The sequence below is a fragment of the Pelophylax lessonae genome, assembly GCF_965119305.1.
Source record: "Pelophylax lessonae genome assembly, chromosome: 1".
Taxonomy (NCBI): Eukaryota; Metazoa; Chordata; class Amphibia; order Anura; family Ranidae; genus Pelophylax; species Pelophylax lessonae.
The window spans coordinates 651,673,414-651,694,674 of record NC_138768.1 but is presented as its reverse complement, the minus strand read 5'-3'; the positions used below and the strand labels follow the sequence as shown (position 1 = coordinate 651,694,674).

Below are 21,261 nucleotides of genomic sequence, written 5' to 3'. Positions count from 1 at the left end.
GACTAGGTTTCCATGGAATCCTTGAGTTCCTTAGGGGTTCCTTAATGACCAGCTTCCACTAATATGCATCGCTATGTGGTTCAGGGGCACTGTGACTGAGCTATCGCCAACAGCTGTAGATTAACAGGGGTTCCCTGAAACCAGAATGTTATTTTAAGTGCTCCTCCATGGTCAAAGGGATGAAAAAGGCTACTATAGGCCATTGACCACTGCATTGTGGGAGAGAAATGTGCAGATGAAGCTAGTGCCTTCAGGTATTTTTTTTTTGGGGTTTTGGGGGGGGGGGGGCACAGAAGGGGATCAGGTTATTACAGAGGAGCTCCAGTCAATTTTGTGTTTATTAAAAGTCAGCAGCTACAAAAACTGTAGCTGCTGACCTTTAATAAACAGCCACTCACCTGTCCCAGGTTCCAGTGTTGTATTCCTCTGAGCCATTCCTTCCAACCGCTGCAGATTAAAAAAGAAAAGGCATTTTTAATAACATTAAATTACAATATGTTTTGTGTCGCAATTGTATACGCTATATTGTTTTTTCTTTATTTGCTATTTTTTTCCCCACGAAAGTGAAGTTACCCTTTAACAAGAGCAGATGATTGAACTCACCAGCATTTACCAAAATAGAAACACCAATTTTAGGAGGAATTTTCATTTTCATTTTTCACTAAATTCATAGGGAAGACGATCACTGTCATGATTGGTTCGAATTCATTTCATGCAGCAGAATTATGCTGTACAGTATGGGAGCAGTGCACAAAAAGGGAAAAAAAAGGTTTCTATTGCCTTAATGCGGCACTCATCCTAGAGAAAGGGCTCCCGAGCCCATAGTGAGTCACTACTAAATAGAGAGAGACTGACGTATTTCTGTATTCCTAGCAGCACTTCATATATCCATCACCAGCACCACAAGGGTCACTTAGCTTCATCAGTGCCCGGATGACACATGCTGCCTTTTGAGTCTGATCATGCACAGGAAATGTACAGACTGAAAGTTTCTTTTTTTCTTGTACAGCAGCCGGTAATGAGGGACATTGGAGAGGCTCACTTATTACTAGTTCAGTGGGGGCATCTTATATGTGGATATATGAGATGAAATATATGGCTGCTGGGGGTTTATATCACCTCTTCATTAAACATCCTGTGCAAGCCTGATCATATTTTAAATGTGTAAACTATGTGACCAGCTAGTGGAGCTAGTTGCAGCTAGATTAAAAATCATAATATAGTGTAGATGTTGTGCCCTTGGGAAATTAAAGATAAGCAGCCTTCAAATGACAGGCTGTCTTCTCGGCTGATAAAAATGTATTAATACAGCCTAGACAAAGGTCTCTTTAATTCACCATTTCACATTACAATCCTTTGTTATATTGGAACTAATTTGAAGTTGGTTGTCGAGCAAATTACCAGCAAGTGAAGTTTTAATGCAAGGAAATCTCCGCCATTATTCTGCACATAATAGGCTTTCCTTGATTAATCCTGATTGGATCCGCTAGAGTTCAGTAAAGATGTTTGAAAGACCTATGTGGGGTAATGCAGATGCACCATGCTATGTATTAAAGGAGCCCTGAACAGTAAAGGAGATAAAAGAGATGCTAGCACCCATCTATATGTTTTTACAGCATTGACTTGGCTCAGTCTAATTTCATCTTTCACTAATCTAGTGCAAATTTGAAGTAAAGCTGGCCATACGCTAGTAGATTTTCAAATTAATATTTGTACTAATATTCGTACGAAAATTCCCACCGGTGCTTTTATTGACCGATGCAAGTGTCTTTTTAAACCCTCAACTGCCCCTGAGGAAGCGGCCCCCGCCACGAAACATGTCGGGCTATAGTTTTGGGCATCAGTCATCCCTACACAGACGCTAACCAGGATAATCCTCTGGCTGGTAATAGGGTCCACAATCCTTTTGGAAAGACCCCTGTGTAGAACGCAATATACTGTAATTGTGCAACTTCAACTGTAATATGCATGTGACTTCTAAACCAAGCTTTGTTGTGTCACTGATTCCTTTGATGAAATACAGTGGATATTTTTAATTGTGTGTTTTTCAATAAAACTTATACTTTTTTATATTATATGCTTCTAAACATATATTGTCTCATTATGGCACCCCATTAAGAAAGTCCCCAACAGACGCCCTCCCCAATTCCCCTTCTCCGATGCAAGTAAATGGTGCTGCACTGCAGTGGTGCAGCATTTTAATAGTTAAAATAGGGGGTGAGGAGGAGACATACCACCTCTTTACTGCCTATCAAATGTTCTCTGAAAAGTAATACACCATGGATCATTTTTTTTTTTTTTTTAGAGAAACGGCTATGTTAGCCTCATGTGTAAAGGCGCCCCAAGGAATTTGTTCATTTGAAAAAAAATTTCCATTTAGATCCTTGAATTTTCTTGTCACTGCAGTTGAAAACAAACATTCTTAAAGTTAAGATCTGCTATAGCAATGGTCTCCAAACTGTGTCCCAAGGGCCAGATTTGGCCCATTGCTTACCTTTATCCGGCCCTTGGGGCACTTTTCCTCCCACTGACACAAGACAGAATAACTCCCACTGACAACAACAATGGGGAACTATTTGTCCCACAGACACCAATGATCGGGCTCTATTCCTTAAACTGATATCAATAATGGGGAGGTATTCCTTCCACTGATACCAATTATGGGGCACTTATCCTCCCACTGATACCAATGCTGAGTCACTATTTCTCCTACTGACACCAAAGATGGGACACTATTCCAACCACTGACACCAATGATGGAGCACTATTCCTCCCACTGACACCAAAGATGGGACACTATTCCAACCACTGACACCAATGATGGAGCACTATGCCTCCCACTGACACACATGATGATGGAGCACTACTCCTCCCACTGACACCAAAGATGGAGCACTATTCCTCCCACTGTCACCAATGATGGAGCACTATTCCTCCCACTGACACCAAAGATGGGACACTATTCCAACCACTGACACCAAAGATGGGGCACTATTCCAACCACTGACACCAATGATGGAGCACTATTTCTCCCACTGACACCAATGATGGAGCACTACTCCTCCCACTGACACCAATGATGGGGTACTATTCCTCCCACTGACACCAATGATGGGGCACTATTCCTCCCACTGACACCAACAAAGGGGCACTATTCCTCCCACTAACACCAATGATGGGACACTATTCCTCCCACTGACACCAATGATGGGACACTATTCCTCCCACTAACACCAATAATGGGGCACCATTCCTCCCACTGATACCAACAATGCATTGTTTCCTCTTACTGCAGCCAGGATATTTTCTACTCACAATGGCCACAGTCCTAACCCCCTAAAGATATATATATGTAAGTTATATATATGTATAAGGTAAATATATATATAAGTGCAGTGCTAAAATGCTAAAACAAATTGAACAACAATAAAGTGTAAACCTCTAAATTTAAAAAGAATTAACTGTGGCAAATAAGATAAGATAAAAGAGGAGCCACAACTCAAAGAATTATCAAAAAGTCCACAAATAAACTCCACCAATGAAAATAAAGAATGAATAGGATAAGAAGTCTCTCTACACTCTGTGGTGAGAAAAACTTAGTGAAAAGTCAGTGATGACTGTCTGAAAAAGTAATGTGCAGTGCTCCACAATCAAAAGTGTATTACAGCATCTTACCAGAAGATATTGACCTCTGTACTAGAGATGGTCATACAGCGCATAGGTAGTTAAGGTCGCCCTCTGACCATTCCGTCTCCTCAGTCTGAGCCAGTCAAAAATGTCCAAAGCACTTAAAAATAGGATGAGACAGGCATTCTCATAGTGTAAAACTGTATGCTAAATTGTCAGGGTCCGGACTGGCGGCAGGTGACTGTACTGGAGGTGGACTGTCAGGGTCCGGACTGGCGGCAGGTGACTGTACTGGAGGTGGATCCTCTGTGTCAGTGAGGGATTGGCGTGGACCGTACCAGGGGACCGGTTCTAAGTTACTACCGGTTTTCACCAGAGCCCGCCGCAAGGCAGGATGGACTTGCTGGGGCGGTAGCAACCAGGTCGTATCCTCCGGTAACGGCTCAACCTCAAAGACAGCTGATTTAGGTGCGGTACAGAAGGACAAGGCAAAGGCAAGGTCAGAAGGAGCAAAAGGTCAAGGCAGGCGGCAACGGTTCGTAGTCAGGGACAACAGCAGAAGGTCAGATACACAGGCAGGGAAAATACACCAAAAGCTTTCTCAAGGCACAAAAGGCAACAAGATCCGGCAAGGACAGGAAGGGGAAGTGGGTTTTTATATGTTTTGGTACTGATTGGACCAGGCACCAATTAATGGTGCACTGGCCCTTTAAATTTCCATGCAGCGGCGCGCGCGCGCCCTAGGGGGCGGGGCCGCGCGCGCCGGGAGGAGGAAGGCACCCGGCGTGTACCGAGCGGCCGGGATGACGGGACCCGGCGGGTAAGTAGTGTAGCTGCGGGGGAACAGCCCGCGAGACGCCTCGAGTGCTCCGGGGAAGCCACGGGACCCGGAGCACTCGACGGCGTTACATAAATACTTTAAAAAAACAAAAAAATGCACGCTCACATAGTCAAAGGGCAAAAACGGCTTTACAAACATGTAATACCAAGTGACGTTCCCACAGGCTCATGCCGAACTCAATCCTGATCATTCAATAGGATCAGCATGCTTGATGACGTCACCATCGTAGACTCCATCCTACGTGTTTCGTCATACATGACGTTGTCTGGGGGAGGGGCTGAAAGAAAGGGGGACAGGCAGCAATGGTGGGGAGCTTGTTGCGCTGACACTGACCAGCTGGCAGAAATCCCTTGGCGAGGCCCCATTATATAATGGGCCCCACTGTTCTAGAACTTTCTAAAGGAAAAGGAATTGGCAGCACTCCAGGTTGAGTCAAAATCCAGATTTATTGACTGGACATCCAAATATGACAATCGTGACAAGGTAGGCGCGTTTCACACACTGACTGTGTGCTTAAACATTACACCTTTGTAATGATTAAGCACACAGTCAGTGTGTGAAACGCGTCTACCTTGTCACGATTGTCATATTTGGATGTCCAGTCAATAAATCTGGATTTTGACTCAACCTGGAGTGCTGCCAATTCCTTTTCCTTTATCAAGTTTCCACGGAGGCGAGTCGGGGCATGCCCCGGTGTGAGTCATCAGGCAATTACACCACCTTGAGCAGTGAGTTCTTGTCTCTTTCTAGAACTTTCTAACTGATCATGTGACATTCTAGATATTTCTTTAACTCACGTGATCCATGTTTTCCCGCCCATTCTGATTTGAATTCTTAAAGGGAAATTAACTTTTTTTTTCTTTTAAACCAGAGGGAGGGGCGGCCGCATTCCCATGCCGATGGGCCTAAAGTATTGTGCCATCCTATGTCAACCATTTGATATAGTCAATTCCAAAATTCACAAATGTATCATATATGTTCCTTTACACATTGTATTAAATTTTCCGGTTCGTACAATCAGATTGTAACATTTGGTATTTTATTAGATACCATAAATGCAGTAAGAATAACACCTGTTTTTTGTTTGCAGGAACAGAGTCCTGTTGGGATGTCCAGACCTGCTGGTCCCATGCAACAGTCTGTGCCAGGAGCCCCGGCAAACCCTGGAGGACCAGGCTTCATAACCAGCCAGCCCCAAGCCGCTATGATGAAGCAGATTCTGATTGAACAGAGGGCTCAGCTACATGCCATGGAGCAGCAGAAACAGCAGTTTCTCAGGGAGCAGAGACAGCAGCAGCAGCAGCAGCATATACTGGCTGAGCAGGTGCAGTGATGATGATGACCCTGTATCTCTGTAGATTACATACACATGTCAGGAACAATTGCTTTTCATTTGATAAATGGCGCCACATGTTTCCATTGTCTTCACATGGAGCTGCATTTCATTTACCGTCTTGACTTGGTGTGTACTAAGAGCTCCTATCCTTCATTATATCTTATTATTCGTAAGAGTAAGAATTATAAGAGCGAGAATTACACCGTTAGGTAGGTTCAGCAGCCTCTTATAACCAAGAAAAGTTAGAAAACAAGATTTTAATATCAAATAATCAAAGTTCTTTTTATTTTATGAGAAAGTGCTATGAAAAATGAAGACCAACAACCAGATGACTCAAGTAAAGCAGCAGTGCCCTCTAGTAGCCATATAAAGTAATTGCATGTCCTGTGTCTTCAGCTTCATTCAAATTGGCACTGTCAAACCTGCATTATAATGCATTGATAGCATATGACATATATACAGTAAATGCATGTAAAGATTTTTCAGTGGTGCCATTTATACTGTATGTTTACCTGCATATCGGTGGAGTCAGTTTAGCTGCCTTTAACCAATTCCTATCCTGAACAGAAAATCGTGCAAAAATGCACAACAAAATGTGTGAATGTGTACAAAAACGTGCAAATTGCACATTTCCATTCATTTCTTTGGGAATAAAATGCTCCAAAAACACGCAAATCTGCCCTATTTGAGCTACAAAAAAAAAAAAAGCTCCAGAACTTTTTGGAAATTCAGGTGTTTGGCGAATTGTAGTGGAGATGTGAACAACTTCATTGAGAATAATTGATTTTTTTTTTTTCTACTCCAGCGTTTTGGAGCTTCAAGCTATAAAACCTGAGGTGTGAATGTGGCGTGGCCAATTCTGCCACTCCGCTCCTACATGTAAAAAATCCTCATTTCTTTGCTAGAAAATTACTCAGAGCCCTCAAACATTACATATGTCATTTTAGCAGAGACCCTAGGGAATAAAATTGAAACTTTTTATGTCACACAATATTTGCGCAGCTATTTTTCAAACTTATTTTTTTTTTTTTTAAAAAAAAAAACCTTCATTATTTAAAAAAAAAACCACTAAAGTTAGCCCAATTTTTTTGTATGATGTGAAAGATGATGTTACGCCAAGTAAATAGATACCTAACATGTCATGCTTTAAAATCGCGCACATTCGTGGAATGGCGCCAAACTTTGGTGCTTAACAATCTCCATAGACAGCGCTTTAGAAATGTTTACAGGTTACCTGTAGATTTACAGAGAAGGTCTTGGGCTCTCGCTCTACTGTTGGCGGCGATACCGAATATGTGTGGATTGAACACTGTTTACATATGTAGGTGCTACGTACGTATGCGTTCACTTAATTGTTTATTTTATATAAATGTTTTTATTTTTACACGTTCCCTTTAAATGTTTTTATCACTTTTATTCCTATTACAAGGAATGTAAACATCCCTTGTATTAGGAATAGTGCATGACAGGTCCTCTTTATGGAGAAATGTGGGGTCTATAAGACCTCAGATCTCTCCTACAGGCTGGAAAGCCTGAGATAAAAAAAAAAAAAAAAAATGTTCTTGGCTTTCCAGCCGAGATCACGGCAGTATTTATAACTTCTGGGCTGGCGTGACGTCATAACATCGCACCCGAGTCTCCGAGAGTCATAAAGACTGCCGGGGACCATCTGGTCTTCAGTATTCCCTATGGTGTACTTCCGCTGCTGGCAGATTTCTTCTCTGGCTCGCCGATCGCACGGGCGGACCATTAAAAGCACAGGCAGCAGAATGGGGGTGTCTCCTTCTGCCGCCTGTAAGAACAACCAAGCGGCTGAACAGCCGCTATGATTGTTCTTATGGTGAAGGGAATCACTGGCTAAAAAAGAACCTGCAGGCATCATTCAGATATCCCCACTCAAAGCCCAGGACGTCATATGACGCACAGTGGGAGGGAAGTGGTTTTTAAAGAAAAAAGACTTCCGTGTGCCCAGGATCCGATAAAGCACCCTAGATGCGGCTAAACACATGTAAGCATGTAACTGTGGCTATACATGCCTTAATGTGGCTAAACCCACTTTAGGCTAGGTTCACACTATCGCGGTTCTGAGAGCCACGTTATGCGCATTTCACTGTGCGGATGGTTGCAGCTACGGGAACAGGTGCGTTCCCGCAGTGGGAACCACCCACACAAGTGTAAACCTAGGCTTAAAGTAGGAAAATCTAAACACAGGAAAAAGTAAAGAGGCATAACAATTGTTTATACTTCCTAGAAGCCTTCAACAATTAGAAAAGCTAAACACAGGCGTTCCAGTGTGAATCAAGCCTTAGGTCCCCAGCACACAGGACCACTGAGATTTAGCGTGTCCCTCCCAGCATTTTAGTGCACCACAGAGGGAAGGGTGCAGCTTTTAGCCTTACTGCAGGCAACCTGTCAAATGTCTATGGCTGGACTGGCTCTAAAGCAGACTTTACTGTGCTACACACTGTTCAGAGTAAGGGCCATTTGATTGCTTTAGTCCCTTCTCACCATAACCTGTACGGTTATACTGTCCTGTTGAGTCCCAAGCCATACTCCATAGAGGCCTTGGTTTCCATACACTGCACTGATGATGGCTAAATAGCCTGAAACAGCTTATGCAGTTTGGAGTCAGAGGCTCTATAACAGGGGAGTCAAACTTTAATTGCGTCAAACTTTAATTGCGGGCCGCATCAGCATTATGACTGCCCTTAAAAGGGCCGGTTGTCTGTATCTGTAAGACTAGATGTGCAGAGCATTCCCTACCCGTACATAAGATGTCAATAGCCTCCCCCCTTAAGAAGTTGAGTCCCCCCACCCTCCCTTGCATCATAGTGCACCCCCTTTACCTTGTGCTGCTGCTGGGATGAAGCTTGAGGCAATACTGGAAAGCAGAAAGTACAGGGTCTGGAGGAGGACTAGAGGAGGGCTGGAGCTCTTCTGGAGGACTAGAGGGTCGGATTCTGCCCGCGGATCTTGTGTTTGACACATGTGCTCTATAATATTGGGCTTTATCTGCACTATACACCAGCAGTACTGGGTGTGTATCTGGCAAGAGGGGCAAAAAGTAATGATTTGCATGGCTCTGCCCACTGTCCTGAAATGAGTATTAGTCCTCTATTTTTTGGGACATATAATAACTTTACTTTGCTATGCAGGCTTTTTGATTATTTTAATTCATTCTCACCATTACATGTATGGTTATATTGTCTTAAAATAAATCTGAAAGACATAAGAGGCCATTGCTACCTTTTTTTAAAGTGCTTGTTGCGTGGCTGTTATTCTGAGCTCCTGGCTTTAGGCCCCATTCACACCTCTTGAAGCTTCAAAACGCTGGAGTCGAAAAAAAATCAATTATTCTCAATGAAGTTGTTCACATCTCCACTACAAGTCGCCTGAAACCAAACACCTGAAACTCCAAAAAGTTCTGGAACTTTTTTTTTTTTTTGTAGCATTTTGTTTTTGGCGCATTTTATTCCCAAAGAAATGAATGGAAATGTGCAATTTGCTAGTTTTTGTACGCATTCACACATTTTGTTGCGCATTTTTGCGTGATTTTCTGTTCAAATGAAAAGAAGTAAAAAAAAAAATTAAATAGAAATAATATATGAATAAATAAATGTAAAAAAAAAAAAAATACACAAATAACTAAAAGTCATCATAAATAAAAATTAATTAATTAAAATAAATTGCTTATATGTAATAATAAAAAATAAATAATAATTAACCCCTAACCTTAAAAAAATATTAAATACATTTTTATTATTAAGAATAATGATGATATTATTAATAATAAGAAAAAGAAGAATAAACACCCAAATCCGAACAAAAAAAATACATTATTAATAGTAATAATAATAATTTAGGGTGTTTAGTTACGTATTATTATTTTATTACTACTATTATTATTATTACTAGTTTTTTTTTTTTTTAAGGGTTAGGGGTTAAGGTTAGGTGTTAATTATTTATTTATTTGTGTATTTATTTTTAATCTGTTTATTCATTTATTATTATTAATAGTAGTATTATTAACACCCTAACCCTAACAGAAAAAAAATAACCCCAACCCCCTAATCCTAACCTAACCTAACTCTAAGGCTCCTTTCACACGGCCGCTCCGTGTGAAAGGTCCGCTGCGGGACTTTTTTTTTTTTTTTTCCACGGAGCGGATGACATTTCTGTCATCCGCTCCGTGTGCCCGCATATCATCCCATCCGTTTGCGGATGATATGCGGACATAATGTAAGTATATGGCACTGCGGATGTCAGCGGATGACACCGCTGACATCCGATTTTCCTTCCTTTCCGTTTTTTACACGGATGGAAAATGGGGTTCTGTTCCGTTCCAAAAAACGGAACAGAACTGAAAGGAGGAAAATCGGATGTCAGCGGATGGTATTCCGCTGACACCCGCAGTGCCATTCACTTACATCGATGTCCGCAAATCATCCGCAAAAAAATAGGATGATTTGCGGACACACGGAAAGCAGCGGAGCGGCCGTGTGAAAGGACCCTTAGCCTCCTCTCAGTGAGTGGTACTGTATGCATTGTATTCAGGCCGTTCTCTGCCCCGCCTCCTCTCAGTGAGTGAGGACTGAAAGCATTATATCCTCACTGAGCTCACTGAGAGGAGGCGGGGCGGAGGCGGGGCAGAGCACATCCTGAATACAATGCATACAGTACAACTCACTGAGAGGAGGCGGGGCAGGTCACGGCCTGAATACACACAGCACAGCTCAGCTCCTGGGTAATACTGCGAGATTTTTGGAATGGAATACATCCCAGCACACACTGCGAATCGCCGAATAACGTCATCGCCGATCGGACTCGGAAGTGAGGAGAGGAGGAATAAAGCAGAAATTAAGGTATTTACTAGCAAAAAAAAAAAGTTTCCATTGGTAAAAGTCGTTTTAAAGGGGATTACATACATCTATGTAATCCAACGTATTAAAAATGGGTGGAACTCCACTTTAAGCTGGGTACACACTGTTAATTTTTTGTTTTTTGATCAACCAGTAGGCTGAACAAAAAAAAAAACTCACAGATTTCATCACCCACACAAGCGATGTAGATGCAGAGATCTCCCCCCACTGTGCTGTTGTATTCTGACAGCGGGACTCCTTCCCTGTCAGAAAACACTGATCAGTGCTGCAGCCATGGACTGCAGTGGCTGATCGAATGCTGGTTTTGAATGTACCCAAGCTGATCAATCTATTATAGCTGCTAGAAGTAATCACTGTGTTCTTCCAGCGGGGACGGCTCCCCCCCCCATCCGGAGAATACTATGGCTCTGTGAGAGGGATTCATGGGGGAATCAAACAATTTTCTTTCCTGCAACCTGTGGTTGCGGGAAAAAAATCGCTCTATCTATGACCGACTTTAGTCGTGCATTGTAGGAGTTTTCATTAACTTTCCATAGCCAGTCTAATGTTTGAAACAATTATTCTAACAGTGTTTGAAAATACATTTCATTTTTTAACCATTGCCCGAAAATTCCCATTACCCATTAACAGAAATTCACTGGTTATTAGTGGTTTTTCTCTTTGACGGTTTAAAATAATCTCCTATTGACAGCCATAAAAATGAGTACGCAATCACACAAGTTAGATTTGTTTTAGTCTTATGTGCCACTCATTGGTTGAATGCCCCACTCCCAAGAAGTACACACTGGTTGGTAATTAGCCCAGCATGGTCACATGGAGGAGATGTCCTCAGCCCTGTGTAAGCTCCCAACTGGAGCATCTCTCAGATATTACACAGGATCATTTTTATTGACCCTGGCTGAATGGAAAGAAAGGAAAGCTGAGTTTGTACTGCTGGGGAGGGGGCAATAAACCAAATTTGAAAAAATGGAGGCTGCTATTGCTGGTCTCTTTCAGATAATGCTAGTTGTCTAGCTGTCTCTGGATACTTTTTGAGACATTGATATGGTGATCAGAATATCAGAGTGAAGTAAGGACTATGTACTTTATTATTTGGTCCCAGATCAGTGACTCAGAAGGTATTGAAGGCAACAAATATTTTCAGAAGGGGAAGTTAGTAATAGAATCCCCCATACTCCCTGAATGCAGGTTTCCTCAAAACCAAAGGTGAATAGAGAAAACCCAGTGCTCCAGATTACTACCACATATACAGGAATGGAAAGATCCTCCAACAGGAGAGAAGAAGGTTGGCTAGGAGTATCATGGTTTTCGGCCAGTGAGATCCCCCCTCTTATGGCCCACTTACTATTAAAACAAGTCAGATTTGGAATTTCTGTGTGTATTCTTATTTATCATCTTTCTCTGCTTTTCACAGCAGTTACAGCAGCCACACATAAACAGACAGCATCTTCAGCAACAGAGGAATCCGTATGGAGTGCAGCAAGTCAGCCAGTTTCAAGGTGAGTTATAATTTCCTCTGGGTGTTAATACAAATACAAAAGCTAGAGCTCCTTGAGTCTATGCTGGGGCATATTATAAAATTTTCTACAGATATCCAGAAGTTGAAGGTTCATTATCCTTTCCTCCTGTTTTAATAAATTATCTCCCGAATTAACCACTTAAGCCCCGGAAGATTTTACCAGATTCCTGACCAGGGGGTATTTTGCGATTCGGCACTGTGTGATTTTAACGGACAGTTGCGCGGTCGTACGACACTGTACCCAAATTAAATTGATGCCCTTTTTTTCCCACAAACAGGGCTTTCTTTTGGTGGTATTTGATCACCTGTGCGATTTTTTGATCATGCGCTATAAACAAAAAAATAGCGACAATTTTGCAAAAATAACAATATTGTTCACATTTTTTATATGAAATTCCCCAAAAAAAATGTAAAAATCAAAATTTTTTAACATTTTAGGCCAATTTGTTTTTTGCTACATATGTTTGGTAAAAAAAAATCGCAATAACCGTATTTTGATTGGTTTGCGCAAAAGTTATTGCGTTTACTAACTAAGGGAAAGATTTTTGTAATTTTTATTGTTTTTTTTTAACGAGTAATGGCGGCGATCTGCGATTTTTTTGCTGGACTGCGACATTGCGGCGGACAGATCGGACCCTTGACTGACATTTTTGACACTTTTGGGGGTACCAGTGACATTACTACAGTAATCAGTGCTAGACATATGCACTGTTACTGTAAAAATGACACTGGCAGGGAAGGGGTTAACTTTATTAATGATGCAGTGGCTAAGTGTGTCCCTAGGGGCGTGCTTCTTACTGTGCAGGGATGTGGCTTTTCATGTAACAGCAGAGATCTACAATCCTACATAGCAGGATCGTATGATCTCTGCTGTTACACAGGGGAGAATGACAGGCGGCTTTGTTTACATTAGCCGCCTGCCTTTCTCCCTCTGTAACTGACGATCGTGAGTGACCGGCGGAAATCAGGTCCGCCGGTCACACCCACGGGGATCACAGTGAGCGAGCGTGGGCGGGAGCACGCCTCCGGCGGCGCGCACCCGCCCCCTATTGGCTCGCAGGCGAGTGACGTACCCATACGCGGGGCTGACCGCCGCAGTATATGTACTTGCGACGGTCAGCAACCGGTTAAGGGTCAAAATCTTTAAAGGCATTTAGTCTTAAAAAAATTGGAAACTTTAATGGAGTACATTCAACTGGGGCTGCTGTTGGGGATTAAGATTTTTAACTCAGGGATCACAATATTTTCTATGACATTTTTACAGAAATCCTACAAAAATAATATGAAATTTCTGGCAAAAACGTTTTTTTCTGGACAGAGCAGGGAATATGACTACTGTCATATTTTATTTCTGTCTAGGGTGATACCCATGCACTTTCTCTCTTAAGGATGAAAGAAGAAATAAGGTGAAATCCTATCTTTGGGTTGTCTCCAATTGGAGATTTTAATTTTCCTCCTGTTTTGGTGAAAAAACATTTTACATTTTTCTTTACTTTGTATCCTGTTAGCAAAGGTCTTCATGATAGATGACCTTGGCTGACAGTACAATGTTTTAGCACTTCTGCCTTGCAGCATTGGGGTCCTCAATTCAAATCCTGGTCAAGACACTATCTGCACAGTTTGCATGTTCTTTCTGGGCTTGTTTGGGTTTCCTGCGGGTACTGCAGTTTTCTCCCATTCTCCAAAGACATGCTGGCCGGTTCATTGACTGCTGTCTATATTTCCTATTGTATATATGAGGGTAGTCTGAAAAGTTCACGGCCTGACACAGAAGGAGTGACCACACAGATATGGAACATTATCACTGCACACAGTACGGTTTTCATGCACTCTTTCCAAACAGTTGGCACCTCCCCATAGTCAATTTGAAAATGGAGAAAGTGGAAGAAGAAGACTCAAAGTGTTCCATCAGGGAGCAAAGTGATGGCAACAGTCTTCTGCGCTGCTGCGGCACATCCTTGGAATCCCAGAAGACTGTTGCCATTACTTTGCCCGTTGATGGAACATTTCATGCCTTCTTTCGCTTTCTCCATTTGCAAATTGACTATGGGGAATGCCAACTGTTTGCAAAGAGTGCATGGAAACCATATAGCATGCATGCACCATATTCAGTGCTGAACATTTGGAAAAGTGGCTTGGTGCAGTGATAAAGTTTCATGTCTGGGTGGTCACACTTTCTGTGTCAGGCTATGAACTTTCCAGACTACCATTGGGACCTTAGATTGTAGGTACCTTGAGAGCAGGGACTAATGTAAATGTACAGTAAGTGAAATACTGCATAAATTGTCAGTGCTATGTAAATGCCTGTAATAAATAATAAGAAAATGAGAGCGAATCTCCCCAACAAGAAAACATACAATAATAGAAAGAATGTACAGAGGTTTTAACCCTTTCTCATTGTATGCAAAAATATTGGTTGGAGGTCTACTTTAGTTATCTATCATCTATACTCATTGTTTCAGGGTGAAATGTCTTGTAGGTGTGTTTGAAAATCCTGCCTTATCCTTGCAGACTGCGTAAATAATATTTCTAGCATCCTTCTCCTATAAGAAAGAGCTTAGTTTAATGCCTATTGGTTGGCCGCATCGTTCGGCTAAGAAAAGACAGAACAGTATTAATATACCTGGCCTAGCCTCACACTGACTTCAGAGATATTACGCTGCCAGAGCCATAACACCTGTGTCTGCTCCCTGTGTAAGTTATCCTGACTTTATGTCGCACACATTCAGCAATCTGGAGACAGTAGAGCCAAGATTGATGCTCCTGACCTCTTAGCTGCCGAAGGGATTACTGCACAGATCAGGGCTTTCCAGCCGCTGTATAATAATAATTCATCATGTCATGATAAAGCCTGCTGCTCTACCTATATCTTCATGCCACACAGAGATGCTAGGACAGAGCCTTCAATCACCGCAGTTTTATGTCTGACACATTCTCTGCTCTCCTACCCGGCATGTCTACAATAAAAGGTGAAGGAGCTGACTGTGAGTAGATCACTGGAGAAATCCCATGTTCCACTAAATTATCACTAACTTACTTTTATACCAGAACAAGAATTAATCAGTCAGTTAGTTTGTTGCTGGGCTGGTTGTGCAAATGGTTGATTAAAAATCTAGGGGGGCAATTACTGTATATTTTATATAGATTGCAGTAATGATCGGTAAAAACTGATGTTAGAGTTAAACCTTCTCCTAAGAGTTTGGGGAGATTTCTGCTCTTCAGCTCCTGGGTCTGCGAAGGCCATTATGATGGGTTTCCTATGTCCCTATTGGATATATTATTAATTTTATATTACAGAATTTGCGAAAAATACACAAAGGTGGGCAGGAACACCCAAACTCCCAGGTGAAAAGAGTTAAGCCAGCCATATACATGGATCGAAATTCAGCCCGTTCAGAATGGACCAACTGTATGTATGGGCTAGCTGGTTGTACACAAGTCAGTTGACTTGTGTATGACCAGCCTGTCGTTTTTTTCTGAACAGTTAGTGCCACTAGCAATAGCTCAGCAGGAGGGATTCCCCCATCCACATCAAATGTGTGAATGCGGGAATCTGTTAGTTTTTTTTTTTTTATTGTGCAACCCGCATGTATGGCCTGCCCTAAGAATTATGACAAGGAACTCTTTCTGAAGAAGTACAACGTATCCTTGGCACATGACAAGCCAAGCATCAGGTGCTATGTGAAACCAAAAATATCACTTTTGGGATGACTGACCTTCCCATTAGATATGGGGGTTGACTGAATTTAACTAAGGCAAGGACCACATCCAATTTGCTACATATCCTGTATAAAGATTTGTTTACTTCAGTGTTTTTGTGTGCCGGCTGGTGTTAGTTGTGGTACAGCAGTGAGAGGCAGGTATTTCAATGCATTACACTGTTGAGATTCTTTCTTTTTTCTTTTCTTTCTTCTTTTACTTTACTGAAGTATCACTAAATGAGCTGTGGTGTAGTGGCATGCAGTGCAGTGAGCTGCACTACAGAAAATTGCAGTATGTCTCAATTTTTCTACACATCACCACTGCATTATGGTGTGAACAAGGCACATAGAAGATAATTGTTTTCTTTCTGCCTTAGTGGTGAGATGTGCTGTACTTGTACTGAAAAACCCAAGTCACCGCATATAGTGTCAACGAGCCTTAAAGCAGTCCATAGATGAATGAAAAACATTGACCTGATTCCTCCATCCACACACTCAATGTGGATGGAGGAATCCTCCCGGGAAAGTCTTTGCATTCTGACATTGGGAAGACTTCTCTGCCGCCAAATTACCCAGTGCCTGCAGAGCTGATCGAGTGGTGAAAAGCAGACATGGTGGTTGTACAGAAGAAGATCAGTAGAATGACTTCTGTACAACCACAGTGTCTATACACAGATCGAAATTTAGCTGATTGAGCAGGGACTATCCGAATTTTGGATTCTTGTACGGGAAGCTCCGCTTGTTCACACCCTCCCCCCCTCCACTGCCACATTTGGCACTTTTTTGGGGGGAGGAGGGGGAAGCAGATACCTGTCAAAACCAGGTAGCCGCTCCCACTGCTGTGTAAGATTCGCGCACGGTGATCGCGGTGATGTACAAAATTTCCGCTCCTCCTCCCCCCGCTGCCTTCTGGTAGACACATAGGTCCCAGAAGACAGTGGGACCATTTAGAAAGTGCAGCGCGACTCATGCATGCGCAGTAAAAATCAGGCTGTGAAGCCACAAGGCTTCACTTCCTGTTTGCCTTAATGAAGATGCCGGCAACTGCATCCAAAGCTGATTGATGAATCGGCTAGGGGTGCCAAAATTGCGGGATTCCTGGACAGGTAAGTGTTCTTATATTAAAAGTCAACATCTACAGTATTTGTAGCTGATGATTTTAAATTTTAATTTTTACAGGCTGCAACTCCTCTTTAAGGCTGGGTTTACACTTCGTGCAGACGCGGCTCACAGCAGTATTCTGGTGCGTCGCTGTTCTCCGTTTCAGGGACGAATCAGGCCCGAATTTTTGTTCAGATTTGAAACGGAGCAAAAGACGCACAGGACCCTTGTACAATCCGCTCTGCTGCCACCAAAGAGATGTGTGAACCGGCTCCATTGAGAGCCAGGCACACTCTCCCGTCATGCGAATTGGATGCCGGGAAACCCACATCCAATTCGCAGTAGTGTAACTGTAAACCCAGCCTTAGTCAGAGCTCAGGCATACTGATTAGTAGATATGCAGGATGTAATTCATATAATGTACTGGAGCACACCTCACTAGACATAGAAATGTACCTCTGTTTGTATGTATTGAAGTTTCTGCTGACCAAAACTATTTATGCATGAAAGCCTACAATCACTGAACAGATTAATGTGGCTCATTCTGCACGTTCCAACCTATGTCCAACCAAGAGATGCAGTGGCTGTCAAGTTGTCTTCAAAGTTAACTACAACTCTGGTTAGAATATTTACAGAAAACATTTCCTTCCAAATATCCAGTTTCGTAACATCATATAAAATACGATCACTCTTTCACTGGGGATAGCTGCTATAAGGTGCAGGCACCAAGGGAGGGGTACCAGTTCATAATTCCCAAGCATTCCCACATCACTCAGGCAAGGCTTGAGCATTTCCTAGTACTGAATCTTGCCCATCTCTTCCTACCTACTGCACATTCCTATTGGCCAATAAGGCTGCATATCATAATTATTGGACAGTAGGAATGTGTGGGGGCAGGGCTTAGCTGCAAGCTTCGATACTACTTGGAAGTGTTGGAATTTTGTGTGTCAGAAAGATCTGGCATTCAAGATGGCACATTGGTTTGGGAGGCTCCTCTAGGTACCAGCAAGTTGTACCTGCAGCAGTTTGCCTCCCCAGGACAGAATCCCTTTAATGGAATGCATGCATGTTTTATTTAAGAGCACCATAGATGCAAAGAGAAATATGATACAATTTATGCCTTGTATTTAATTTGGACAGTGTTTGTTTCCAGAACAATTTCACACAAAGGCAAACTAACAAAATCATGTAAGCGCAATTGCAGATGTGTAGCCAGAATCCCCGTTGCCAGCTTTACTGATTATCTTCTTAATTCCATCCTAAGAATGAGATCGGTCTTCATCTTAACACAGCTTCATGATAGGCAAGGACAGGGAGCTATGCTGGTCTTACAACAATCAATAATCCCTGTCACTGAGACCCTCCTATAGATTTCATCTGATTCTGTATTGAACAAGGTTAAATATGTCTGACTACACATCATAAGGCCAGCACAGCAGGCAATTTTCCTATTATATTGATTTTTACCTTCCTCCTTCCTCCTTGACTGTTAAGACATCTTGCTCTTGAGATTAATGGCCTGACTGTTATTCAGAATTCAGTTTACTGTCTCTTATGGTGTTTTTCATAGAACATTGATTAGTAGCAATGCAATGACATTTCAATAGCCCTGCATTTGCAGGAGACCAATGCCTAGTTCAGTAAAGACAGTTGAATAAAAAGAATGTGGTTATACATAAAGTAATGAAAATATTTCATATCCTAAATTATTTTTTTCTATATAGGGTCACCACAAGACATTGCAGTGGCTCGAAACCAAGCAGCACTTCAGAATATGAGAGCATCTCGGATGATGGCCCAGAACACTGGTATGATGCCTATGGGTCCTTCACAAAACCCAGGAACAATGCCTACTGGCCCTCTCCAGCCTGAAATGGGAATGGCTCCCTATAGTAACACATCATCAAGTCAGCCGGGAATGTATGGCATGAACGCAGGAGTAAACCAAATAATGCAGCACCCAAACCAAAACTTAAACATGAGCCATGGTGCTGTACAGGGTCCACGGCAACCCAATTCTGGACAGGCGCTGGGCATGGTTGGGGGATTTGGTCAGAATATGCTTGTAAACTCTGTGATGCCTCAGCATCAACAAATTAAAGGACCTATTGGTCAACCCATGACCAGATCTCAGGCTCCAAGACTTCAAAACATGATGACATCTTTACCGCAGGGTGCACAAAATTGGACTCAACGTGGATTACAAGGCATGAGAACTAGCGGTGATATGGGGGCTTATAACAATGGATCTGTTTATCCAATGCAGTCTGGACAGTCAAGGATAAGCAAACAGCATTTTCAACAAGGGATGGGCCAGAGTGTTGTTGACAGCACAGGGGCAGTAAGAGCCCTAAACCCTGCAATGGGCAGACAAATGATGCCATCATTACCTGGACAAGGCACCAATCAGCCAAGACAAATGATGTCTGGCATGAACACTGGAGTCCCAACCATGACGGGATTTAATCAGGCTCCACAGCAATTACCCACTGCAAATTTTCCTCAGAGTAACCAGAGTCAGGCGTATGACAGGAATCAAGACTTGTCATACAGCTACACAGATTCCAGCACTGGACCCTTTCCAGGTCTACCAGATGGCACAGACCTTGTAGACTCAATTATGAGCAGGGGGCCAGGAGATGAGTGGATGCAGGAACTCGATGAGTTATTTGGAAATCAGTAAAAAAAAAAAAAATGGAACAATTACTTAAAAATTTTAATGTGCTAAACAGAAAAAGACAGCACCCCATCTATTTCTTTTCTGTGTAGATAAGCTCAACTGCGGGCAGTTACAGAAGCATTTGGAGGGAAAGCAATGCTGTCAAGGTGGGGGAGAAGGTTGTCTTATAGTCAGTAGCTTGAGATGATAGATGTTAATGGTAACGGTGATGTGAAAGCGTTTGGTTTATCCCATTATCACTGGCTTGGATTCATTCATTACATACAAGCAGAAGACAACAGAGCGGCCAAATATCTGCATGATGGTTACCCACAGGTTTGATATGGGTCTTACCAAGGAAGCAGACACTTCTATTAGAGTAAATTAACTTATTTGATTTTGAAAATATATATGGCTAACAGGTTTAGCCATTAAATATCTTGCTTTAAAATCAGACAGGGAGGCAGAGTTACAAAGTGCCACATTTCTACATTAGAGTACAAAACAGGAAACAGTAAATATATATATATATATATATACTACTCAAGAATTGAGAGAGCTTATACCTATGGCAGGATCCTAAAACATTTTCAGTTTTATGATGTAGAATATACGTTGTATAGACTACACATTAAAGTGTATAAAACGGCACCACTATACCAATATAATTATATATGTATTAGACCAGGGTTTCTCAACCAGGGTTCCTCCTGAGGTTGCTAGGGGTTCCTTGAGCAATGGGCAATTTCTGCCTCTCCGATAAGTTCCCATTGTTCCTTTTAGATATCAGTAAGGGGGTAATTCTTCCCAATGATGACAAGAGTAAAGAGCATTCTTCCCACTGACTGTAGCACTAATGTGTCATGAGTTGTAGATTTTTATTTTTACGCAGGGGTTCCCCGAGACCAGAAATTTATTTCAAGGGTTCCTCTGTGTTGAAAAGGTTGAGAAAGGCTGTATAAGACCCCGTTCAGACAGGGGCGACGCGACTTGCTGGGGCGACCTGTGAAGTTGCGGTGCACAGCATGCACCGTGACCTCGGCGCGACATGCACGGACTTCATATCATTGATGTCAATGCAAGTCGCCTCCAGGTCGCCCCAAAGTAGTACAGGACCCTTTTTCTAAGTCGGAGCGACTTGTGTCGCTCCTATTAGAAGGGGTCCTGTGCTAATCAATGGCAGGCGACCCACCGCGACTTGTCAGGCGACCAAGTCGCCTGACAAGTCACGCTAGTGTGAATGGGGTCTTAGACTATTGCTGAAACGTTTTGCCTATATAGTAGGGACACCATAATAAAACATCCTTGCCCGTTCCTAAGTGAACTTTATCTAGAGTTAGTCCCACCTCAGCATACCCAAAAATCTTGGACTGTTGGCAAGTAATAATAAAGTATTCTTTAGTCACAGGCAGATTGTTTGAGGGTGATCAGCAAAGCCACAAATGGTAATAAAATGACTTAGTTACAGCATATTTGGTTAATTATTTCTTTTTAGCCCTGCTATTCCAAAAACATTTGAAGCATTTATTAAGATGAAATTGAAAAACAAACTGTGGGGAATTCCAGCTTGAGCATTTCAGCGTGATATTGCAGCTCA

At 42.3% G+C, this 21,261-nt stretch overlaps 1 protein-coding gene across 1 annotated transcript in view; it reads left to right on the top strand.

Moving 5' to 3' along the window:
• The window catches only part of MAML3 (mastermind like transcriptional coactivator 3), a 521,970-nt gene extending 501,797 nt beyond the window's left edge, over positions 1-20,173 (top strand). The window contains exons 3-5 of the mRNA XM_082261851.1: positions 5,559-5,792; positions 12,099-12,183; positions 18,730-20,173. Coding sequence (XP_082117977.1) covers positions 5,559-5,792; positions 12,099-12,183; positions 18,730-19,688 — 1,278 coding nt within the window. The 3' untranslated portion in view covers positions 19,689-20,173. The remainder of the gene's footprint in view (positions 1-5,558; positions 5,793-12,098; positions 12,184-18,729) is intronic.
• The last annotated feature ends 1,088 nt before the right edge of the window (positions 20,174-21,261 follow it).